Source organism: Geotrypetes seraphini, chromosome 16, assembly GCF_902459505.1.
Source record: "Geotrypetes seraphini chromosome 16, aGeoSer1.1, whole genome shotgun sequence".
In the NCBI taxonomy this organism is placed as follows: domain Eukaryota; kingdom Metazoa; phylum Chordata; class Amphibia; order Gymnophiona; family Dermophiidae; genus Geotrypetes; species Geotrypetes seraphini.
Window position 1 is genome coordinate 39,601,197 of NC_047099.1, and position 26,428 is coordinate 39,627,624.

At 44.5% G+C, this 26,428-nt stretch overlaps 1 protein-coding gene across 7 annotated transcripts in view; it reads left to right on the top strand.

Moving 5' to 3' along the window:
- LOC117349855 overlaps nt 1–20,551 on the top strand; it is a 39,470-nt gene extending 18,919 nt beyond the window's left edge. The window contains exons 12-16 of one of the 7 annotated variants that reach the window (XR_004537196.1): nt 5,174–5,209; nt 5,558–5,593; nt 8,648–8,784; nt 18,008–18,061; nt 20,128–20,534. Coding sequence is in view for 4 of the 7 variants with exons in the window: in XM_033923483.1 (XP_033779374.1) it covers nt 5,174–5,209; nt 5,558–5,593; nt 8,752–8,784; nt 18,008–18,059 (157 nt within the window). In the remaining 3 variants the exon portion in view is untranslated. Of the gene's footprint in view, nt 1–5,173; nt 5,210–5,557; nt 5,594–8,647; nt 8,785–18,007; nt 18,062–20,127 lie in introns of all 7 variants that reach the window. The other 6 variants (XR_004537195.1, XM_033923483.1, XR_004537197.1 and 3 more) reach the window with 6 other exon arrangements.
- Nucleotides 20,552–26,428: the final 5,877 nt, after the last annotated feature.

Genomic DNA, 26,428 nt, shown 5'->3' on the forward strand with positions numbered 1-26,428 from the left:
CGACAGCTATGTCGGTGGCTATGCGCCGTTTGGCCTGGCTTCGGGTATCCGAGCTTGATGTTAACCATCAAGATCGGTTAGCCAACGCCCCATGCCTAGGGGATGAGCTCTTTGGGGATTCCATGGACTCTACCACCCAAAAGCTCTCGGCTCATGAGACGCGCTGGGATACCCTGCTCAAGAATAAAAAGAAGCCTCCTCCACCGAGACCATACAGGCAGCAATCGGCTTATCAACGCCGTTTCACAGCCCGTCCATTGCCTACCACTGCTCAACAACCTCGACGTCAGAGGCAACAGCAACGTCAGCCTCCCCGACAGCAGCAACAGCAGCAACCTGCGAAACAACCTCCTCAGCAGAAGTCACAGCCCTTTTGACTTCTTTCTCCGCAGTATAGCCAGTATCCCTGTTCCTGTTCTCCTGCCTCAACCAATAGGAGGTCGACTTTCTCTGTTCTTCAGCCGGTGGGAAGTAATCACTTCGGACCAATGGGTCCTCAACATCATCCGCCACGGCTACTCTCTCAACTTTCAGACTCTCCCACCTCAAAGCCTGCCAAAAGAGTCTGCTTTGAACAGTCCTCAATCAGCCCTCCTTATTCAGGAGGTCCAATCCCTCCTCCTTCTGAACGCTATAGAGGAAGTTCCTCTAGATCAAAAGGGGCAGGGATTCTACTCCCGTTACTTTCTAGTTCCCAAAAAGACAGGAGATCTCAGACCCATCCTGGACCTTCGCGATCTCAACATTCATCTAGTAAAAGAAAAATTCAAGATGCTTTCTTTAGCCATACTTTATCCCCTTCTAAATCAAAACGACTGGCTATGCTCCCTCGATCTCAAAGAGGCTTACACTCACATACCGATCAATGTAACCTCAAGACCATATCTCCGATTCATGATCAATCATTGTCATTACCAGTACAAGGTGCTGCCCTTCGGTCTTGCCTCATCTCCAAGGGTATTCACCAAATGTCTCATTGTGGTGGCGGCTTTTCTGCGCTCTCACCACCTACAGGTATTTCCTTACCTGGACGATTGGTTGATCAAAGACACTTCTGCCCAAGCGGTCCTTCTGGCCACCAACCAAACCATCCAGTTTCTGCAACTTCTGGGATTCGAGATCAATCTACCCAAATCTCATATCATTCCCACTCAGAGACTTCAATTCATTGGAGCGATCCTGGACACACTCCTCATGAGAGCTTTCCTGCCATCCAATCGGCTTCAGACCCTTCAGTCTCTATGTCACCAGGTACTTCCTCTGCCGTCCATCTCAGCAAGACAAATGATGGTGCTCTTGGGACACATGGCATCCACAGTTCATGTCACACCTCATGCCCGTCTTCACCTGCGCACTCCTCAATGGACCCTTGCGACCCAGTGGTCCCAAGCGTCGGACTCTTGCTCACGACACATATCTGTGACATCATCTCTTCGTCAGTCTCTGCAATGGTGGTTGGTATCCTCAAATCTATCCAGAGGTCTTCTGTTCCATCAGCCTCCTCATCAACTAGTCATCACCACCGACGCCTCTCTGTACGCATGGGGAGCTCACTTGAACGAGTTCCAGACTCAGGGTCTTTGGTCAGCCCAGGAAAAGAAGCATCAAATCAATTTCCTGGAACTCAGAGCGATGTTTTACGCCCTCAAGGCCTTTCAACACCTTCTCTTTCCTCAGGTCCTTCTGTTGTGCACAGACAATCAGGTTGCGATGTACTACATCAACAAACAGGGTGGGACAGGCTCTCGCCTGTTATGCCAGGAAGCCCAGAAGATCTGGAATTGGGCCATAGATCATCATATCTTCCTGAAAGCTATTTACATTCAGGGGAAACAGAATTCATTAGCGGACAAACTCAGCAGAATTCTCCAGCCTCACGAGTGGACACTCGACCCTGTAACTCTACAGTCTATCTTCACTCAATGGGGCACTCCTCAGATAGACCTCTTTGCAGCTCCTCACAATCACCAGCTGCCCCGTTTCTGCTCAAGACTTTACTCTCCACACCGTCTCACAGCAGATGCTTTTCTCCTCGACTGGTCGAATCTGTTCCTGTACGCCTTCCCTCCTCTACCTCTCATGTTGAGAACCTTGTTCAAGCTCAAGAGGGAACGAGCCACCATGATTCTGATTGCTCCGAGGTGGCCCAGGCAACATTGGTTCTCCCTTCTACTTCAACTCAGTTCCAGGGAACCTTTTCTTCTTCCTCTGTTTCCTTCTCTGCTTACGCAACAGCAGGGAACCCTTCTGCATCCCAACCTCCAGTCTCTACACCTGATGGCTTGGTATCTCTCGGGCTGAACTCGACTGATACTCTTTTGTCTCAGCCCGTTCGTTCCATTCTGGATGCCTCCAGGAAACCAGCCACTCTGCAATGTTATCATCAAAAGTGGACGAGGTTTTCTTCCTGGTGTCTTCTTCATCATCTTGATCCCACTTCCCTAGCGGTGGAGACGTTGTTGGATTATCTTCTTTCTTTGTCTGATTCTGGCCTGAAGTCCTCTTCCATCAGGGTCCACCTCAGTGCCATTGCAGCTTTTCATGAGCCAGTCCATGGAAAACTTCTTTCAGCTCATCCCCTGGTATCCAGGTTCATGCGTGGGCTTTTCAATGTGAAACCACCTCTTAAAGCCCCTCCGGTTATCTGGGATCTCAATGTGGTTCTTTCCGCTTTAATGAAACCTCCATTTGAACCTTTAGCTACCTCTCCTTTCAAATTTCTCACTTGGAAGGTGCTTTTTCTTATTGCCATTACCTCTGCCAGGAGGGTCAGTGAGCTTCATGCACTGGTTGCAGATCCACCTTTTACGGTTTTTCACCATGACAAGGTGGTTCTGCGTACACATCCAAAGTTTCTCCCCAAGGTTGTTTCTGAATTTCATCTCAACCAATCCATTGTTTTACCGGTTTTCTTTCCAAAACCTCATTCTCATTCTGGGGAACAAGTTCTGCATACTTTGGATTGTAAAAGGGCTCTTGCTTACTATCTGGAGCGTACGAAACCCCACAGATCAGTTCCCCAACTCTTTCTGTCCTTTGATCCGAATAAATTGGGACGTCCTGTTTCTAAACGTACGTTGTCTAATTGGCTTGCAGCGTGCATTTCATTCTGTTATGCTCAGACCGGACTGACACTGGAAGGTTCTGTCACAGCCCATAAAGTCAGAGCAATGGCAGCATCTGTAGCTTTCCTCCGTTCCACTCCTATTGAGGAAATCTGCAAGGCTGCTACTTGGTCCTCAGTTCACACTTTTACATCTCATTATTGTCTGGATACATTCTCCAGAAGGGATGGTCACTTCGGCCAATCTGTTTTGCAAAATTTGTTTTCCTAATGGCCAACCTTCCCTCCATCCCTCTTTTTGTTAGCTTGGAGGTCACCCATCAGTCAAGAATAGCTGCCTGCTTGTCCTGGGATAAAGCACAGTTACTTACCGTAACAGGTGTTATCCAGGGACAGCAGGCAGATATTCTTGCGTCCCACCCACCTCCCCGGGTTGGCTTCTTAGCTGGCTTATACTAACTGAGGGACCGCGCGCCTCTGTCGGGCGGGAAGGCACTCGCGCGTGCGCGGTGCGGCCGAGCTAGAACTTTCTAAAAGTTCTTAGAGTGAGATCACTCTAAAATTGTCCGTACCGGGGCTCCGTCGGTGCCGTCACCCATCAGTCAAGAATATCTGCCTGCTGTCCCTGGATAACACCTGTTACGGTAAGTAACTGTGCTTTTTTCCACTCTGTCACTGAAGAACACTTTTTTATTATTATAAACGGATGTATATTTGTGCATTGACTCTTGGAATTGGCAAGGTCTGCAATGTCATTGTTTGTCTCCTGTAAAGGGGCTCTAATATGTGGTTCCTTGGGCAGTGGGTTAACTATATAGAAGAGGCTTTTTGTGCCAGATCTATGCAACTACAGAAAAGGCCTAAATTAAGCCCTATAGATTTGAAACTTAGAAGCTTTAATGTGAACAGACAGGTCTTGCCATTTTTTCTTGGGAGCTGCATAATTTATAAAATAGCTGAGTCAACTAGAGAAGAAAGACACATTGAGCTTTAAAAATCTGCTGAAACTTACATGATACATTAGGGAGTTGATCTGGCATGTTGCATGAAACAAGATTCAAACAGTCTGGCAATATAGTGTGTTTAAATATAAACCCATCTTAATATAAACTAAGTGTTTACAGTATATTCAAGTATAGTACTGGTAATACTCTCTCTTTGCCCCCCCCCCCGGCATCCACATTCCTGCTTTCCCCAAGATGTCCTGTCCTATCCTTGTTAGGCTCTGTATCCAGCCCCTCCCCAACCCCCGACCCATTGCAGGCCTCTTCCTGGGCCTTCCTTAAGCCCTAGTGGTGGGGCAAGACAGAAGTGATCCTTCCCTATCCTGGTCAGCTCTGCATCACCCTGCCGCCCTCCAGGACTCATCGCAGGTCTACCCATGGCCTACCTTAAGCCCTGGTAGGCCAGCAGTGATCTGGAGCAGGAGTGCACTGTGCAGTCACACTAATAAAAATGACTGCTGCAAGTTCCCGCAGCAATCTTGTGAGACTTTCAAACAGCCATTTCTTTAGTAAAACTTCATAGGGCAAGAGCATAGGAAGATCACTCCTGCCCCAGATCACCGCTGGACCACCTTGGCTTAAGGTAGGAATACAGTGAGTCAGGGAGGATGGTGCAGAACTGGCTGGAACAGGACACAGGAGGGATCACTTCAGTCCCAGCTTAATAGGGAGAGGCCTGCAGTGGGTCAAGGAGGGAGACAGGGTAGTGCAGAGTCAGGGAGGACGCAAATATAAATCCTTGTGCCTAAGTGTGGATCTCAGTGTCGAACGTTATTCTGTAAACGGTGCCAACTCTTGAGTGCCATTTATAGAATAGCGCTTAGAGTAAAATTTTATTGGTGCTGATTTTTCAGTGCCAAATATAGAATTTTGGCCAAAATGTGCAAAGCATAATTAAAAATTCAATATTAGCTGGTTAGGGCTTCCTTGTTGACTTCCCACAAATCTAATATGTTACGTGCATACAAAAATGTGTTTATGGAATGATAGGAGAGAGGAGATGACACATTTTGGTTACAAACTTTTCATTAGGGAAATGTAATAGTAATATACTAAGGAACAGCAGTTATATCATTGCAAAAATGTGTATTTTCAATTCCCACAGCACTGAAACGGATAACATCCTTGAGCTACAGAAAAGGTATTAAAAAAACAAAACAAAAAAAGTTGCTTTCTCAAACTAGATACATATCTTCAGAATGAATGTCCATAGCCAATCCAATGGATAAAACAAGATTGCATTCTTCAATAGTTTTAGTATTAGTGATATTGTGGCAAAAGGCTGTTAAAACATTCATTCATTCATTCAATTTTTTAGCCTGTTCTCCCAGAGGAGCCCAGAACGGGTTACAAGGTAACATGCACAGTAAATGAAAGCAGAAGGATAATACAAATACACATATATCAGAATAAGCATCACCAACTGGATAAAAAAGATGTACATACTTCATACATTAATAATCCTGATTCTGTTTTTAATTTAATCCAGGAATGCTGCCACACAGACATGTGAAGATGACATAAGGTAATAGATTTCAAACTATCCCCTTTCTTAGAATGTACCTTGGTCTCCAAGATCATTGCAGTAATCCGTTCTGGATTCCATATGCTAGGTGTTCAGTCCTAACCCGCAATCTGGGAGATGCAGAAATCCACAACTTTTCTGAGTACATGCTCCACCCTTTTAGCCTGAAAGCCAGTAAACCTATCAATTACAATTTCTGCAAGCAATCTGTGCAGAAATCTTTACAGTTGCTCTGCTTCTTTTTCTTTTCTTTTTTTTCTTAAAGTTCGTTTTCTTGGTGGCTTCAGTGCCTTGAGAACCCTTCCAGGTGGTCCTCTGTTGGAGGAAAGGACGTATTCCCACGGTGCCAGACTGCTGCTTCACAGAGAAACTCTAGTGGATCTGTGTAGCCTGCCTGCTGTGTGCCACCATTTCTAGACTTGGGGGTCCCTTCCCCTGGGAATTTGCTTGCCGGTGACCTTGTCAAGTGCAGGGTATATGCGTCTGGAGTGAAACCCACCTGGGTTTCAAGGTGCAGGCTGCATTTCCCGCCCCCGACCCCATGGACGAGGATTCATGGGGGCAGGGTGGAAGTCATAGTCAGTGTCTGGATCCATTTAGAACTGTTTCTGAGGCAGAAAATCATTTTCCTCCATTCAAATGCAGTTTAAAGCTGCTGACAGTCTGGCACTGCATAACTGTGAGTAAACCTCCATTATCTCCTATAGGAACTTCAGGGGTGGCTTGTAAAATGATTTTAAAGTCATTTTTCAGTTTCTGAGGGTAGGATTCAGGTCCAATAGTGATCAACAAAAATATGGTCAGGGGGATCAATATGGAACAGTCCAATACAAACAGAATCACAAAAATCCCACCTATCACAGCGCAATACTTGTTTATATGAGAAGAAAAGGATTTCAGAAACCTGCTTGATATTGAAGAATAAACCTTAACCAAGTTTTACAAGGTTTCTCGTATCATCGATCCTGAAAAAATCTCTCCTTTTTAAAAATTTTAATACATGCAATTCACTCCATGCAAACTTTTTAAAAATCATGCTTAAACCAATATAACTTGCTCATTAGAACAGTCCACAACTATCTTTGTGGTTGTAAACAGCCATGGCCCGACGGGACCTGTTTCGCCGTCAATATCGGCTTTATCAAGGGTTCTCTTGGGCCGCTACACTGTTCTGTAATAAATAAATATTGTTATCACACAATCCACACTCATTTGTGCTTAGCTTTCAAACAATCCCACTTGTAATCTAACATCAATACTTATTTTAAAATTTCTTTCAATTTACCATTTATCACACACACATCCCATACTTTTTTCTTTAAAATTATTACTAATTGCTTTTTTACTTTTTACAATGCTTTACTTCTATTACACTCATTCCCCTACTGCTAAATTAAGCTGTTTTTAATTGAAAAATTTTGCAAGTTTAGTTTATTATACATTTATTAAAATATTCACTCTTAGTGTACCTTCCTAAACGCCAACCTCTTGAACACACACAGACCTAGCAGCAATCACAATCGAAACTCTCTTCAGGATTTTGGAGAACAAAAAATGGAGCCGTATGATGTTAAGATGCCATGCATGCGCACCAGCTGTATAAACACTAGCTGTCTTCTAAGTGCTTATTCTCAACAACACAGACCATTTAGTTTACTCTCAAACACATACATCTTTAAACCTTATGAAGATAGCTTTTCACTACTCATCCCTTTAAAATGAGATTTTCATTTTCTATGTAAAGAGCATCCAGTGACACCAGGGGAGGGAGATGCATCCGGCACCTATAAAGCCCTAGGGACCAACACAGATGCCAATCAGCCTACACTCGGCTCTAAGAATGTCCTCAGACCACAAGGGACAAGTAGTGGTACAAGGGGAACGGTCCCCAAGCTATTCCAATGTTAGTGCAGTCTGCTCAGTTAGGTAACCTGATACAGGGTGGCCCTCCTAGCTGCAGACACTAACCAGAAGCGTCTATGTCTCTACCAAGGCAGAGCTGCTTCAGGGACTCTGAGTTGCTCTAAGGTACCAAAAAGCTGCTGAAGTGGTAACAAAATACAGAAAATTAAAAGCTGGAAAAAAAAGAGAGCAGAGAAAAATGACACCTTCAACTCACATGTAGAAAGATGAACTGAGGAACACAGAACAGTGTCAGAGAACATGGAACCAAAAATTGTAGATGATGCCTTCTACACAAATTCGTAAATAGGTGTACACCAACCACTGGTCAAGACTTGTATGCCTAGAAATCACTTATGCACTTGCTCACATTAAATTCCATTTGTCATTTGGATGCTCCTCCCACTCTCATAAGGTCCTCTTGCAATTTCTCACAATCCTTTTGCGATTTAACAACGTTAACAATTTTGTGCTTTAAGCAAATATGATAACCTCATTTGTTATTTCTGCTTCTAGCACATTTTTTTTATAGATACTTTATTCATTTTCTTTCTTTTTTTCATTTTTATTTATTTATATATATTTATTCGTATTATTCATTTTATCCAGCACATTTATAAATGAGTTAAAAAGAAATAGTCCCAGCACACTGTTTACCTTTTTCCATTGAGACTCTTTATTCTGTGTCTTTATAGGACACTGTTTCCTATTTCATGACTTTTTATTGTCCTCAGGAGTCTTTCATGAGGTACTTTGTCACACACTTTCTGAAGATCCAGATAATATCAACTGGCTTACTTGTATTTACCCCTTCAAAAAATTGAAGCAGATTGGTGAGGCAAGATAAATCCATGCTGGTATTGTCTCATTAATCCATGCATATAGTTCTGGTATTGGAAAACACACCTACCACTGCCAGGCTATAAAGGAATACATCCCTAGCTACAAATGGACTGAGGAGACAGGAACACAGGTAGTCAAGTTAGAAACCCAAGCATGTGTACAGAGCCTTCAAAATGTGTGATTAGTTAAAAGAGAATAACTTGATCAGCATGAAAGATATCACCATGAGTATTGACTGTATTTCCCTGCTTTCTACAAGAAACTCCTAATTTAGGATGCAACATCACTTATTTTCACATAACTTTGTAGATATCCAACAACAAAATTCTCTAAGATTGAAAATTTCTGTCAAATGGCTACATTTGTAATTCAGTTTTGTAAACTTGACTGGGCCTCTCTTCTGCTAATTCCAGAGAAGTAACTGAAGTCAGTCAGGATAAGGACAGGTAATAAAATAATTATATATTGGAGCTGAGAATGAACTGTGCTTTTAGAACTTGGCAAATAGATCTGATTCCCTGTGAATGTGTTCAATGTTTGTAAAGCAAATATTTTGTAATCCACTGTTCCAGTGCAATAGGGGATGGTATGCTGAACCCCATAGGGTTATCTATCTCTGCTTGTGAGCATACTACAAAAGATGTCAAATCACAGCTTTTCAACTCCTCTTTCTCCATGGTCTCTGCTGGCTCCTTCAGTTTTTCCTTCTGCAGACGAGCATAAAGGTGTCTGTCTGATCTGCTTTCTTTCTTTCTTTATTGTTTCAACTTCTTCGTGGAAGTTTTAAGCGGTGTTGGAGATCTCGGTTCATATGGACTTCTCTGCCTGCTCAGAGAAGAGCTGGCAGGTATGCAATATCCTTTTGGGACCTGTACAGCCAGCCTGCTAAAGATTTGTGGAGTTCACGGTTATCCCAGGACAAGCAGGCAGCTATTCTTGACTGATGGGTGACGGCACCGACGGAGCCCCGGTACGGACAATTTTAGAGTGATCTCACTCTAAGAACTTTTAGAAAGTTCTAGCTCGGCCGCACCGCGCACGCGCGAGTGCCTTCCCGCCCGACAGAGGCGCGCGGTCCCTCAGTTTCTTAGTTTCCGCGGAGCTAAGAAGACGCGTTTTCAACGGCTGTTGAAATTTTTTTATAACTTGCCTTCCCGCTCGCGTAAACTTTTGACTTTATTACTTTCTTTTATTACTTTACTTTTATTTTGGTAAAAATAAAAAAAAAAAAAAAAAACTTCTTTTTTCTTCAATTTCGGTTTTTCCCCGGCGGGGCCTTCTGCCACCATCGAAGCCTCGGCCTTCGATTTGGCGGAAGCCGTTTTCCCTTTCATGCCCCCTCAACCGGGTTTTAAAAAGTGCCAGCGGTGTGCTAGGCCTATATCTCTCACGGACCCACACAACTGGTGCTTGCAGTGTTTGGGTCCTGAGCATCAGGCCTCTTCTTGCACCCGCTGTGCTACTTTAAAGAAAAGAACATTAAAAAATCGCTTAATTCAACAGCGTTTGTTATTCGGTGCCGAGATGTCCGACCCCGTTCCTTCGACTCCGGCTTCGGCACCGCTTCAGTCGGCACCCTCGTCTTCGACGCCGCGTGATTCCACACCGGCATCCCAACAGTCAGGTAAGCCGGCTAAGAAGCCTTCCCCGCTGGAACGTCTTCCGGCCTCGAGTGCAGTGAGCCCAGTCCTGCCGCCGGTTAGACGCCAGCGGAAGCGCTCCGCCCCTATTGAGGTGAGTCCCTCGACATCGGGCTCCTCATCTCCGGGGCGTAGAGCGGCACCGCAGGTACCGCAGAAGAAAAAAGCGGTACCGGTGCCATCCCTCGATGACCGCATTACGGCCATCCTTCATGTGCAGCTTAAGGAGCAATTAGAACGACTCCTTCCTGCTATAATGACACCGAACCTTCCGGTGCCAGTCCGCACCGAGCCATCGGTACCGGTTGTACATCAACCCGTGTCGGTACCGGTTGTCGAACCTGTCTTACCTGCTTCTACTGTCTCGGTACCGCTTCACCTAACTTCATCGGTATCGATGCCAGTCCTTGCACCGGAGCCGACAGCTCACCATCAATCGGTACAGACTTCGGCACCGGTGCGACCGATAACATCGCCTGACTCGGTATCGATGAGGTCGGGTAAGTCGGTACGCAAAACCCGACACATGCAAACATCGACACCTGAGTCTCGGGACCATTCTTCCCATGTCAGAGACCCTGATCTGTGGGGGGACTCAGAGGAACCCTTTCTTTCTGAAGGAGAATGTTCCTCAGAGGAGGAGGATTCGGCTCTCCCTGACCCATCCTCCAAGCAGACCACTTCCTCTTTCTCCAATTTCTTGAAAGAGATGTGTGAGTCTTTGTCCATTCCTTTGGAGGCTGAATCCAAAAAGTCTAAAGCTTTTTTGGATGCCCTTGATTTTGATCAGCCTCCAAAGGAATTTTTGAAGCTTCCCCTTCATGACATCTTGAGGGAAACTTTCTATAAAAATTTAGAGACTCCTTTAACTGTTCCAGGGGCCCCACGTAAACTGGATTCTCTATACAAGGTAATTCCCATTCCTGGGTTCGACAAGCCTCAACTTCCACACGAATCCTTATTTGTCGAATCCACCCTTAAGAAGACTTCAGGAGCCAGTGTATATGCATCTGTCCCTCCTGGCAGAGAAGGAAGGGCCATGGATAAATTCGGTAAGAGGCTCTACCAAAACGCTATGTTAGCAAATCGAGCTAGTAATTATGCTTTTCATTTTTCTTTTTATTTAAAGCATCTCCTTACCACCATGGCTTCCTTCGAGAAGTATCTTCCTTCAAGAAAACATCCATCTTTTCACTCCTGCTTGTCGTCTCTATTCCAACTTCGTAAGTTTATGGTTAGGTCCATATATGACACCTTTGAACTTACATCCAGAGCGACAGCTATGTCGGTGGCTATGCGCCGTTTGGCCTGGCTTCGGGTATCCGAGCTTGATGTTAACCATCAAGATCGGTTAGCCAACGCCCCATGCCTAGGGGATGAGCTCTTTGGGGATTCCATGGACTCTACCACCCAAAAGCTCTCGGCTCATGAGACGCGCTGGGATACCCTGCTCAAGAATAAAAAGAAGCCTCCTCCACCGAGACCATACAGGCAGCAATCGGCTTATCAACGCCGTTTCACAGCCCGTCCATTGCCTACCACTGCTCAACAACCTCGACGTCAGAGGCAACAGCAACGTCAGCCTCCCCGACAGCAGCAACAGCAGCAACCTGCGAAACAACCTCCTCAGCAGAAGTCACAGCCCTTTTGACTTCTTTCTCCGCAGTATAGCCAGTATCCCTGTTCCTGTTCTCCTGCCTCAACCAATAGGAGGTCGACTTTCTCTGTTCTTCAGCCGGTGGGAAGTAATCACTTCGGACCAATGGGTCCTCAACATCATCCGCCACGGCTACTCTCTCAACTTTCAGACTCTCCCACCTCAAAGCCTGCCAAAAGAGTCTGCTTTGAACAGTCCTCAATCAGCCCTCCTTATTCAGGAGGTCCAATCCCTCCTCCTTCTGAACGCTATAGAGGAAGTTCCTCTAGATCAAAAGGGGCAGGGATTCTACTCCCGTTACTTTCTAGTTCCCAAAAAGACAGGAGATCTCAGACCCATCCTGGACCTTCGCGATCTCAACATTCATCTAGTAAAAGAAAAATTCAAGATGCTTTCTTTAGCCATACTTTATCCCCTTCTAAATCAAAACGACTGGCTATGCTCCCTCGATCTCAAAGAGGCTTACACTCACATACCGATCAATGTAACCTCAAGACCATATCTCCGATTCATGATCAATCATTGTCATTACCAGTACAAGGTGCTGCCCTTCGGTCTTGCCTCATCTCCAAGGGTATTCACCAAATGTCTCATTGTGGTGGCGGCTTTTCTGCGCTCTCACCACCTACAGGTATTTCCTTACCTGGACGATTGGTTGATCAAAGACACTTCTGCCCAAGCGGTCCTTCTGGCCACCAACCAAACCATCCAGTTTCTGCAACTTCTGGGATTCGAGATCAATCTACCCAAATCTCATATCATTCCCACTCAGAGACTTCAATTCATTGGAGCGATCCTGGACACACTCCTCATGAGAGCTTTCCTGCCATCCAATCGGCTTCAGACCCTTCAGTCTCTATGTCACCAGGTACTTCCTCTGCCGTCCATCTCAGCAAGACAAATGATGGTGCTCTTGGGACACATGGCATCCACAGTTCATGTCACACCTCATGCCCGTCTTCACCTGCGCACTCCTCAATGGACCCTTGCGACCCAGTGGTCCCAAGCGTCGGACTCTTGCTCACGACACATATCTGTGACATCATCTCTTCGTCAGTCTCTGCAATGGTGGTTGGTATCCTCAAATCTATCCAGAGGTCTTCTGTTCCATCAGCCTCCTCATCAACTAGTCATCACCACCGACGCCTCTCTGTACGCATGGGGAGCTCACTTGAACGAGTTCCAGACTCAGGGTCTTTGGTCAGCCCAGGAAAAGAAGCATCAAATCAATTTCCTGGAACTCAGAGCGATGTTTTACGCCCTCAAGGCCTTTCAACACCTTCTCTTTCCTCAGGTCCTTCTGTTGTGCACAGACAATCAGGTTGCGATGTACTACATCAACAAACAGGGTGGGACAGGCTCTCGCCTGTTATGCCAGGAAGCCCAGAAGATCTGGAATTGGGCCATAGATCATCATATCTTCCTGAAAGCTATTTACATTCAGGGGAAACAGAATTCATTAGCGGACAAACTCAGCAGAATTCTCCAGCCTCACGAGTGGACACTCGACCCTGTAACTCTACAGTCTATCTTCACTCAATGGGGCACTCCTCAGATAGACCTCTTTGCAGCTCCTCACAATCACCAGCTGCCCCGTTTCTGCTCAAGACTTTACTCTCCACACCGTCTCACAGCAGATGCTTTTCTCCTCGACTGGTCGAATCTGTTCCTGTACGCCTTCCCTCCTCTACCTCTCATGTTGAGAACCTTGTTCAAGCTCAAGAGGGAACGAGCCACCATGATTCTGATTGCTCCGAGGTGGCCCAGGCAACATTGGTTCTCCCTTCTACTTCAACTCAGTTCCAGGGAACCTTTTCTTCTTCCTCTGTTTCCTTCTCTGCTTACGCAACAGCAGGGAACCCTTCTGCATCCCAACCTCCAGTCTCTACACCTGATGGCTTGGTATCTCTCGGGCTGAACTCGACTGATACTCTTTTGTCTCAGCCCGTTCGTTCCATTCTGGATGCCTCCAGGAAACCAGCCACTCTGCAATGTTATCATCAAAAGTGGACGAGGTTTTCTTCCTGGTGTCTTCTTCATCATCTTGATCCCACTTCCCTAGCGGTGGAGACGTTGTTGGATTATCTTCTTTCTTTGTCTGATTCTGGCCTGAAGTCCTCTTCCATCAGGGTCCACCTCAGTGCCATTGCAGCTTTTCATGAGCCAGTCCATGGAAAACTTCTTTCAGCTCATCCCCTGGTATCCAGGTTCATGCGTGGGCTTTTCAATGTGAAACCACCTCTTAAAGCCCCTCCGGTTATCTGGGATCTCAATGTGGTTCTTTCCGCTTTAATGAAACCTCCATTTGAACCTTTAGCTACCTCTCCTTTCAAATTTCTCACTTGGAAGGTGCTTTTTCTTATTGCCATTACCTCTGCCAGGAGGGTCAGTGAGCTTCATGCACTGGTTGCAGATCCACCTTTTACGGTTTTTCACCATGACAAGGTGGTTCTGCGTACACATCCAAAGTTTCTCCCCAAGGTTGTTTCTGAATTTCATCTCAACCAATCCATTGTTTTACCGGTTTTCTTTCCAAAACCTCATTCTCATTCTGGGGAACAAGTTCTGCATATTTGGATTGTAAAAGGGCTCTTGCTTACTATCTGGAGCGTACGAAACCCCACAGATCAGTTCCCCAACTCTTTCTGTCCTTTGATCCGAATAAATTGGGACGTCCTGTTTCTAAACGTACGTTGTCTAATTGGCTTGCAGCGTGCATTTCATTCTGTTATGCTCAGACCGGACTGACACTGGAAGGTTCTGTCACAGCCCATAAAGTCAGAGCAATGGCAGCATCTGTAGCTTTCCTCCGTTCCACTCCTATTGAGGAAATCTGCAAGGCTGCTACTTGGTCCTCAGTTCACACTTTTACATCTCATTATTGTCTGGATACATTCTCCAGAAGGGATGGTCACTTCGGCCAATCTGTTTTGCAAAATTTGTTTTCCTAATGGCCAACCTTCCCTCCATCCCTCTTTTTGTTAGCTTGGAGGTCACCCATCAGTCAAGAATAGCTGCCTGCTTGTCCTGGGATAAAGCACAGTTACTTACCGTAACAGGTGTTATCCAGGGACAGCAGGCAGATATTCTTGCGTCCCACCCACCTCCCCGGGTTGGCTTCTTAGCTGGCTTATACTAACTGAGGGACCGCGCGCCTCTGTCGGGCGGGAAGGCACTCGCGCGTGCGCGGTGCGGCCGAGCTAGAACTTTCTAAAAGTTCTTAGAGTGAGATCACTCTAAAATTGTCCGTACCGGGGCTCCGTCGGTGCCGTCACCCATCAGTCAAGAATATCTGCCTGCTGTCCCTGGATAACACCTGTTACGGTAAGTAACTGTGCTTTCCGGACCCTCAGTATTTACTCGCTTCCTTGACTTGGTCAGGAGCTTGACCACAGGCTGTTAGGCATCAATAGCGGTCTTTTGGAGTGTTAAGGGTGCCGGCTGCAAAGTTGCCTCCCCTCCCTTTCCACGTCATGAGTTGCGGTCCTGGGGGAAAAGGATCAGCTTGACTGAGGTCCGAATGGCAGCCCAAAGATCTCAGTGTGGGAGCTCATGATGGCTTGAGGCAAAGAATCTCTCCAGATACACCTTAATGGAGCTGAAGCAGGCTGCCAGCACATGGACTGCGAGTTCAAACTTTGATAGCCTGTGGAGAAAATCGGTAGGGGGGTGCTCTTCAAAGGCGTGTTTTGACAGTTTCTGCAGTTAAGTCATTAGTCCCCCTCCTCTAAAATCACGTTTTTTAAAATGTTTTGGTCAGCCCTAAAGCATTTGGAAGCTACTTTTTGGCGCCAAAATCCTGCTGATGCAGCCATCTTGAATTTCCTACAAAAAAGGCGCCTTGGTTCTTCAGCCAAAGATGCAAATCCGGACATGCAGGGCTAGACGCCCTGATTCAACTATGGCCTATGATAGGCCAGGTGATCCACCAAATAGTAAATCACTAGTGGCACCAGATTGACCTAGGTGCCCGTATGCCTCCAGAAGGAGCAGTCTCAAACTCAAGGCACATCCAGACTTAATCTTGCAAGGGCCAGTTGCCCTAGAAGACCTGGGGCACTTTGGTCTTAAGGCATGGCTCTTGAGCTTGCAGCACTAGTCCAGAAAGGACACTCAGAAGTAGTCATTATTGTTCTCCTTAGAGCCAAAAAGCTAACAGTAGTTTCAGTGTATGCTAAGGCGTGGGAGATGTTTCAGCGCTGGTGCAGCAGAGAAAAATTAGACCTGGGCAAAGTCCCAATCTTGTCAGTACTGGCGTTCTTCCAGGTCTTTGATAAGGGATTGGCAGTGGCATTCCTTAAGGTGCAAGTAGTAGGGCTTTCATGCTTCTGTGGCTGAGAGAAGAGAGCTTCACTAGCAGCCCTTCTAGATAAAGTAAGGTTCTTCAAAGGTGCCCTGAGACTAAGGCTGCCGATCCAAGATCCATTTCCATCCTGGAATCTTAATATGTTAAGATTTCAGGGCTCTATTTGAAACATTATAGGAAGCCTCTCTAATGGAGTTATCGGTCAAAGCAGTCTTCTTGGTAGCAATTACTTCTGCAAGAATAGTATTAGAATTGCAGGTTCTGTTCTGCAGAAAGCCATTCCTCAGGTTCACAGAAGTGGAAGTGACCTTGTGTATGGTTCCCTTCTTCTTACTGAAAGTTGTCTTGGTGTTTCATGTCAACCAAGAGGTTAGACTGCCAACCTTTCATCCCACAGGGTCCAAGAAGAAAGACAAGGCCTTAAAGGTTTTAGATGTCCAGAGAGTTCTCTTGCGTTACCTGGAGGTCACTAATGAGTTTCGTCTCTCAGATTATTTTTTTGTGTTAACCAATCAGGCAAGACGAAGCAGACCCACTTCCAAGACCACCATCTCTAGATAGATTCATAGAGGGATATCATCTGCATACTTCGGTTGCGGCAAACAACTGAAGGCACATTCAACAAGAAGTGTGGCCTCCTGGGCTGTAGCTTGGGTAATTCCACCCGAGATTTGTAGATCGGCAACTTGGTCTTTCCTTCATACCTTAATCAAATTCTACAGGGTGTACGTAGCAGCGCAGGAGGATGCCGCTTTCGGGTCCTCAATACTATGAGCAGGCTCATCTATTCCACCCTAGAGTTTGGGGACATTTTAGGTATGTTCCTATAGTTCAGCATACCATCCCTATTGCACTGGAAAAAGAGATTAGATTCTTAACTTGATAATATCTTTTTAGTAGATAGGAATGGTATGCTGAAATCCTCCCCCCCAGAAATTTATCTTATGTGCCTGCTTTGTGATGCAATTTATCTGAAGTGCCACTGCCTATTTTATGACTCAAATTTAATGGTCATCTCTATAGCTGAGATTTCACTGTCAGTCAAGAGTATTGGATTAAATAGAAACTGTATAATGGAGTACAAGAGAGAAATGGTTGAGCTCCATAAATGTTCAGGCTGTTTGTTTCTTGAATTCATTGTTTCTCTCAGAGGCTTGTTAATATTTTAACTACATTGCTGTTCTTTTATTGTTTTAACTTCATCTGAGCAGATCAGACACCTTGTTTCAGGGAATTTCTCATATCCTTCCTTCTCCTTTCTTCTGTAGGGCTGTCGCTAGCTTTGGTATGAACTGAAGGGGGCAGCAGAGACCATGGAGGAGGAGGAGGAGGAGGAGTTGAAAAGCTGGGAACAAATTTGAGGCTTGTGAGCACAGAACAAATTCGAGGTAGTATGCTCGTGAGCACAGATGGTTCAACGTACCATCCCTTTCTACTGGAAAACTTATTATCAAGGTAAGAACCTACCCTTTTTATGTAGTTCACTGTTTTCTAAGTATGCTGCATATAAGTCTATAGAAAGATGTGTTTGAATTACACGGCAGACCTTTATAATGGTCAGGGGACCTTTACTTCCATATCCAGGTGTCACATTACTTAAAGTTGTTACAGAAGGAATCCGCAAACTACCATATACATCACAATGCCTTGAAGAATTATGTAAAACCAGCTTGTATCAGTATAGTAGCTATAATAATAATCATGGCACTTGAATTGCATAAGAATGTCTAAAATTAATTATACTCATATATATTGATTTTAGATAGCTGAAAATCAGATATCCTGGGAGGGAGTCTGAGGACTGGGTTGACAAAATCATGGTTATACTGTTGAAAATAATGTGCAGGATCCACTCTGAATCATTCAATTTTGCTGAGATGCCCCATGTTTTCAAATATAAGCCTTGACCATTTTGTAATCCACAGGGAAAGTCTGTTTCAGTTATAAGAGCAGGAAACTCAGTTCAGAACTAACTGATGTTTGTTTTGTTGTATTGTCTATCTTCTATTACCTTGTTTTACTTAATGAGAAAAAAACCCAAATGCCTTATTTCCTTTTATTTCAAGATGGATAAGGTTTTCCTTTTCTCGTTCAAAAAAGCGAAGTGAGAATAAATAAAAGTGAGTAAAAGACTAAGACATTAACATCAATTCATTTTCTGTTGATTTCTTTTTTCCAATTCTTTATTCATTTTTTCATCATACATCAGGTAAACAATATTACATCAATTTCATTTATACAACATCACTTGAATTTTCCTATTCTCATCTTAAAAACATAAACTCCCTCCACCCCCCCATCCCACTGATTTTTATAAAATCATAAAACATGATATTTTTCCTCAACCAGGTGAAAAAAGTTTGTGTATATATATTTCTCCACAGACAAGCAGGGGCTGCAGCCACTGACCAGTTACATCGTCAGGGTTATCTGTCATTTTCAGCAGCATTTAACTGGTTATAGCATTTGAAAATTAGCGGTTAGTGCCAACATGAAAACTGGCTATTTTGGAAGTATTCCAAGGGCAGAATCAGTATTTGGCCAGTTAAGGGCTGATACTTGGCACTTAATTTACCACAGTGACTGTTTAAATAGGACTGCATAAAACAGTCCTGTCTTTATGTGGTAACCTATGACTATCAACTTGGTTAACCAGCTGTGTGTTAGCAAGCTCCACAAATAAAAATAGCCATACTGGGTCAGAGCAATTACCCATCTAGCCCAGTATTTTGTTTCCACAATTGCTAATCCAGATCACAAGTACCTAGCAGAAACCCAAATAATCCAATCTAATCCTTAGATTTATATACCAAGTCTTCTTCCAATAGAAGCTCAACTTGGTTTACATAAAAATACTTAAACATATTTAGATCAGATCTAATTAGTAGTTATAATAATAATAGTTTTATTTATAAGTTAGTCTTTAAGCCCGTTACATTAACGGGTGCTAGAATATATGTCTGTCTGTCTTTCTTTCTGTCTCTCTCCCTCCCACTGTCTTTCTTTCTGTCTGTCTCTCTCCCTGGCCCCGTTTGTCTGTCTGTCTGTCTTTCATTCTCTCTCCCTGCCCCTGTGTCTTTCTTCCTTTCTTTCTTTCTCCCTCCCTCATGCTGTCTGTCTGTCTGTCTCTTTCTTCCTATCTGTCTCTCTCCCTGCCCCCTATGCAGCAGCAGCATTTCCCTCCCCTCACTTCCCTGTGCAGCAGATGCAGCATTCCCTCCCCCTCCATTTCCCTGTGCAGCAGCATTTCCCTCCCCCCACCCCACTTCCCTGTGAAGCAGCCGCAGCAGCATTACCTCCCCCTCCATTTTCCTGTGCAGAAGCATTTCCCTCTCCCCACCCCACTTCCCTGTGCAGCAGCAGCAATATTTCCCTGCCCCTCCACTTCTCTGTGCAGCAGCAGTGGTATATCCCTCCCCCTCCACGTCCCTATGCAGCAGCAGCATTCCCCCTCCCCTGTCCCTTCCTTTCCCAGCAGCACCCAACTAAAACTTAGTTCTTTGCTGGAGTTATTTTTAAGTTTAAAGCTGCTGCAGCGGCTCCTCTCACGATCTCTGCCTACGTTGGAAGCCTTCTCCGACGCAGGTGCGGCTCATGAGAAGAGCTGCCGCGGCAGCTTTGAACTTAAAAATAACTTCGGCCAGGGAGGCCAGATGCGCGCATGCGCACTCCAACCTGCCATGGACCTTAACTTCGGCCAGGGAGTGTAAGGGAGCCAGCAAGACGCGCGCATGCGCACTCCTACCTGCCATGGACCTACGGATCAAGCAGGTAAGAGTGCGCATGCGCGCTTAGGGTTTTATTATATAAGATGACTTTTACAAAAATTAGCTCTAAGTCTAATAGATGTTGGCATTGTCATCTCGAAGCGGGAACTTTAGATCATTTATTGTTCTATTGTCTTAGCGCACACTAAATGCTAACGCATGCATGTTAGTCTATGGACGCGGTAGCGCACGCTAATCAGCGCACCTTAGTAAAAGAGGGGGTAGATACATGAGCGGTCATATTAAAACTTTACATTATATAAAAGTAATAAAAATGATTTTGAAAAAGTGCAAAATATGCTTAAATTTTGGCAGACTGTTACAGATTGAGCGTTTTTATGTTTGACAAAAAAAGTAAAATCAAAGATAAAGTAAAATATTTTCTTTGTACTGAAGATCTTATTTCCTTTTTTTTTTAGGTATTGAACTAGAAAATTCTTCACGTTATTCTAAGCAACTAAAAAAAAAGATTTTGCATGAGATATGTAATAGCAAATACTGAATAAAGGTAGAGGATTGTGGCAGCTTATGGGCTGGAGCCTTATTAATTTTGGAATGTGGTGGACCTAAGTGAACTTTTTCTTATGTCTGTTGGGGTAATTTCCTGATATCGTTAATTTTGTGTATACCATGGCAGAAATAAACCTCACTTCTGAGTTCAGGTATGTAGAAGATGATATAGAAGTGTCTCTCAAATTTACTGGTAATGCTTGCCATGCTAAAGAGAGATTTCTTCTGAAGTTCACTCATAGTATGTCAAAGGGTTCTTGGAAATTGCTTTTAATCAGAGCTGTGGCACCAAACGTCATGGAAAATATCTCTATATCTTTCTAGTCTCTGTATTTCTTGGTACATGTGAATCTCCTCCTCTATTATCAAAGTCATTCTCATGATTTTCTTCTTTACCTTGGCTGCAGGAAAGGCCTGAAGATCAATTTGAGCACCATGGCTTGTAGACGTCTTTCTCCTCTTCTTCTGTTGAATACATCTTTAAAAAGTATCTTAATAGAAGTAGAATGAGAGAGGCAGTGGTATAGTGAGGGTGGTAGGTGCCCGGGGCGGTGGCACCCCCCGCCACACTTGTGCCTTTCCACCCCCATACCTCTAAATCTTCTCCAATGCGAGCAGCTTCTCCACCTGCTGCTCGCACTGGCTTTTCTTCCGATGTCACTTCCTGGCCCCGCAACCCTGAAGTGATTTCAAAGGGAAGATTTTAAAGAGGTATGGGGGCAGGGAAGGGATGGCGCAGGGGGGAAGAGAGGTGCCAGTGCCCAGGGCGGTCCGCCTCCCCCTTTCTACACCACTGGAGAGAGGGTAATGATATTTGTATAGATCTGTGTGATATTGAGAATTTCCCTTTGTTTCTTTGTAATTCCAGTTTAAAAACTAAGAAAAATTAAGTCAGATAAATAACATATGGCTTATCCAGCCTGCCCATCTATACCATCTTCTATTCCTTCCTCTTCAGGTGGAATTGGAGCTGGAATCCGCTGCCATGAACCTTCATTTGTAAATATGTGCAACAAACAACACAAAACAGCGTGTAGGAGTTTGATTATCTTATTAAGATTTGATATATCGCTCCAGCATTTTACTGACTTAAGCGGTTTACAGTACAAGTGAATAATGAAAGAAACACCATTGAAGATAGGAAAGATAGAGACAAGATATGTATATCCTAACAAGTATTCAATGAGGGTGAAAACAAAGATTACCTTAAAAATAAAGTAATAGATCTAGGCGGAGTACAAAATACATCAAGGAAAATTGTTAGCATTAAAGATAGATTAAACCATATCATAGTGTTAAGGCACATAGATATTCCATATCTGTCCCAGAAGAGATCACAATCTATGCTGAGCAGCCTAAAAGTGATGGTAGAAACTATACATATATATGTAATAGAAAATCCCCCCAATCCAAACAAACCCCAATATTAAAAACAAAACAAAAAAAAACCCTCAATGAAAGGAAGAAGAAAATGGAATGGGAATGAAAAACAAACTATAAGAGAAAAATAAACTTAAGTGAAATAGAGGGCTCAGTGCAAGGCAACAGCAGGACACAATGGCTGACACAATTCCTCGATGTCAATCCATCACTAACCGAAGATGATCTCAGAATCCCCCCTGCAGGAGGGGACCAACAGTCAAAGACTGTAGGTAGAAAAGAAGGAGCAGCCAAAGGAAGTGGACAACTGGAGCAAAAGTCAGCTCCATCGTCAGTGACAAAACCGAAGGCAAGGCAGGAAGGGCCCAACGGCCGAAGGCAGCAGGCCGAGGAGAGATTGAGGACCAAACAGACAGCCGCCTCCGACAGGGCTGACACACTGGATGTACGCCGCATCAGTAGGGGCATCCAAAACCCCGTCTCCGTCGTCGTTGGTCTCTGTGGCTTTGAGAGGTACCGCTAGCACATAGAACGCTCCCGCAGGCCACCTCTTCCGCTGACTCCACCATGCTCCGCTCTCTCCCCGGCATGCTGAATATCGATCTCTCCAATGGCTGATCTCCAACATCTTGGCAACCTCTCCAATACCACCAGATGAATGAAGGGGGATGGACCACAAAAACAAACAAACGTCGATCCCGCTGTAAAAGGTAAGAAAAATGCCCATTGCCCTTGAGGCTGTTAGAAACCAATGGTCGCATGCAGAATAATGAAAAGAAATTAAATTGAATTTTTAGACCAATAAATTAGAATCAAAGAACAAAAGGAAAAATTAAAGGATGAAAGAAAACTAACTAGGATGTAGGAGGAATCTGAAAATAAACTAAAAAAAAAAATAAGGAAGGGGGACAGCACAGCTGATGACTTAACTGGCCGCCATCTTGTTAGAAGCGTGCAATTCATTACAAACAAGCACCTGACGTGGTTTTAAAGTAGGAAAAAATGTTTAAAATCAGATTGCTAAAATCCAAGATGGCCACTGTCAAAAGATTTGCTCCAAAAATTGGCTGTTGGAGCTAAATGCAAAAATAAAAAATAGTGATTTTTGGGTTTTAGAGGAGAGGGGGGACCTGAACACTAACCCCAGAAACCACTAAAACTCCAAATTTCAGGACCCCCCCTCCTTGTTGTTCCCCATAGGGAATAATGGGAGTACTCACTGTGACTTCAGGTGATTGTTTGTCTAAATCAGCCTGGCTATAGGGAAAGGATTTCTTCCTCAGAAATTGCTCAGACCTCAACCGTTGAAGGAAATCTGGCTGCCGGCCGGATGGACCACAGCCACCAACTCCCTCCCTCGGGATTCCTCACACAGTGATAGGAGGAGAAATTATGCAGCTGGCTCCCTGATACTCCTAGGATTCTTACTCAGGGTCCATACAGCCTGTGCTCAAACCTCTGATAAAACCAGCAGGCGAGCTGCTCCCAGGGGAATGGACCCTGAGCTCCTGAAGGAACCCAGATTATGATGGCTATGCAAATACCTGGAAGCAGCTGTTCTCTCATGTGGGATTGTGTCCTTTCCCTGGCAGAGTATGCCCAAGCAGGGGATCTCTGAGCACTGAAGTTACAATGAACTCCAAAAATCTGGCAGAAAAAAACACTGAAAACCAATAAAGAAAAAAGTGCAGAGCAAAACACACCTGAGTTTGCTTGCAAAGAAATAGGTGGTTACCGGTACTGTTTCCTTACTTTAAGCAGAACACTTTGTTTAGCCAGTTATTACAGGTGCCTCTACTTCACATAGGTGGGTGCCTCTCGGTGCTTGGGTATTGACTGTAGAAGGCGCTAAACCGATCAGTGTACTACAGAGTCAGAGTGAAAAACCCAGAGTGGATTCCTTCTGCAGAGCATGCTAGTATGGGGAAATTACCCTATTGTCTAAAATGTCTCACCTATCTACTGGAAAAGAACTTACCAGGGTAAGTACATAATCTCTTTTTCTGAACTTTGACATGTTAGGAATGGCTGTAAATTGATCCAGACCTCAGGATAGTTATTCTTCATGTACAGAGTAAGGAAAAGTTAGAAAATTCCTTAAGGTTGGTAGAGGCTTCTATGAGAAACAGTTTAGAATAGCTATTGTTTTGTTGACTTGGACCATTGTGGCTTTAGAAATCAGTGACACATGACCCACTGCATTCTCAGAATAGACAGCATACCCCCTGCCTACATCATGCAGAATGCATACTTTGGTTCACTTATTGCTTGTCCTTTTCAAGGACCAAAGAGGCTAATAAATGCATCTTTGTCATTGTTGTTGGGTGTTTTGGTTTTTTTTTTTTTAAATTATTAAAAAAACCCTAGTTACCACATTGTACAGCTGTGCTAATGTCATACAGTATAGTCCAAGCAAAATGAAAAGGGGGACATTTAATTGCTGAGGGATTAGAGTAACAAGCAAGACACCTTCAGGAATTAAAATGCATGCATTTTTTTAAAATTATAATTATATGAAGAAGTTATTGTTGCAGTTATTGCAAATCTAATTGCAATTACAAATTAAACCAGTCATAGTAGCATGTACCCCAAACTGTACAAACTTTATTCATCAAACTGCCTGAACCGGAAGCCTTCTCTTTGATGTCGCAACGTCAGAGGGAATGCTTCCGGATGAGGTGCGGGACGCCCACAGTTTTGTGCATACTGCGGCAGTGAGGAGGAGGGAGCTGGCCAGAAGATAACACCGGGGGTATTGCACCGCGGGCTGCATAAAATTGCCAGGCAGGCTGGATTCAGCCCACGGGCCTTGAGTTTGACACCTGTGCATTAAGGGGTTGAAATCTAAAACGCAGGCTAAGTTGCGGGCCAGACCCCGCCCAATCTCTTCCCCCATAATAGTACTAATTGTAACACCATTTCTTCCATTCATTTTTCATATATACACACACAATATAATCTTAACACATAATGTTTAACCACAAAATTAAACTATACAAAGCACACTGTATGCTTCTCAACATTAATTCCTACCAAAACATAGTTAACCCCTATGCAAATATGGGACCAAAAACTAAAAGTACTTATATATACAAACGCTAAGATTCAAGACTCTGAATGCAGTACAACCCTAGAGAAAAAGAAACAAATGCATTTTTTCCTGAACAGTGCAAAATATAGTCAGCAGATGTAAATTCTCAAAATTGACACAATTCAATCACTAAATAAAATCATTCCCTCTACGTTTGTTGTCTGATGATTTTGGTTTTCAAACTTTCTTTTCCCAGTCTCCAGCTACATTTCCTTTTGTCTGTGCTCTTAACTGTGTATCCAGGGCCAGCTTGTAAAGAGACGGCTGAGCAGAGATATGAGTTATTTATTTTAGTATTTATATACCATTTATAGCCTAAGAGATTCACATTCAGGTACTCAAAGCATTTTTCCCTATCTGTCCTGGTAGGCTCACACTCTAATGTACTTGGGGCAATGGGGGATTAAGTGACTTGCCCAAGGTCACAAGGAGCAGCATGGGATTTGAACCCACAACCTCAGGGTGCCGAGGCTGTAGCTCTAACCACTGCGCCACACACTCCCCAGTGGCGCAGTGGAGTAGAACAGGTACAAGTGGATTGATTTTTTTACTGCATCAAGATTTACAAAGACTAGGGGACACTCAATGAAGTTACAGAGTAATACTTCTAAACAAAATGAGAAAATATAGCTTCACTCAGAGAATAGTCAAGTTCTGGAATGTGTTGCCAGAGGCTGTGGTAAAAGCAGTTAATGTAGCTAGTTTTAAAAAAGGTTTGGACAAGTTCTGGAGGAAAAAGCTATAGTCTGCTGTTGCGACAGACATGGAGGAACCCACTGTTTGCCCTGGATCGGTGGCATGGAATGCTGCTACTATCTGGATTTTTGCCAGGTATCTGTGACTTGGATTGGCCTCCATGAAGAAGTGATACTGGGCTAGATGGACCATTAGTCTGACCCAGTAAGGCGATTGTGTCAGAGGGAATGTGCTACCATGTGGAGAGCGGCCTGCGAGGTTCGTTACAGCCGGCCGCGAACCTCAGCAGGCCGCTTTGAACAGGAGCGGTAGCGGTTGTTGCGAGAAGGGGGGAGTTGGCGACGTGCAGGCCCTGTGAACAGGAGTGGCAACGGCGGCAGGACCATGAGCCCTCCATCCGCCGCTAGCGCCGCTCCTGTCGTCCGATGCACCTAACTGGCGCATACACCTCAAGCCGCGGCCACAGCACACATCAGGTCCCCACAGGAGATGAGCCACCGCTGCTGACGGCCAACGTAGGCTGGGAAGAAGGCTGGTGACTCATGCATGCGCACTCATATGCCCACGGAATTACAGATCATGGAAGCACACAAATAGGAGTGCGCATGTGCGAGTTAGCCTTTTATTATATAGGATGGTTCAACTTGTCACTGCCAATTAGAGAATGACACGGTGACAAAATTCATCACCGTCCCCGCGGAAAACCATCTTCATGTCATTCTTTAAGGAGAAAGGGAAGAATCAGAGTATGAATGGCCACAACCACTTACCCACAAGTTTTGCTTTGAAGAATGCTGGTGTAGAAGGACCGAGGTTGAAATAGACACTAGAAAATGACAAGGGATTATTTCCCGCGGTTATCCGCGGGGATGGGGGACGAATTTTGTCACTGTGTCATTCTCTACTGCCAATGTCCTCAGGTCTTTTTAGTGTGAACCACTTAGAGCAAGCTTTATTTTGGAAATCACTTGTATATCTGGAGTATTAGAGTTGTCTACTTGTGGTTAGTTGGCTATTTCAGCCACGAGTGTGTTATGGTGTGA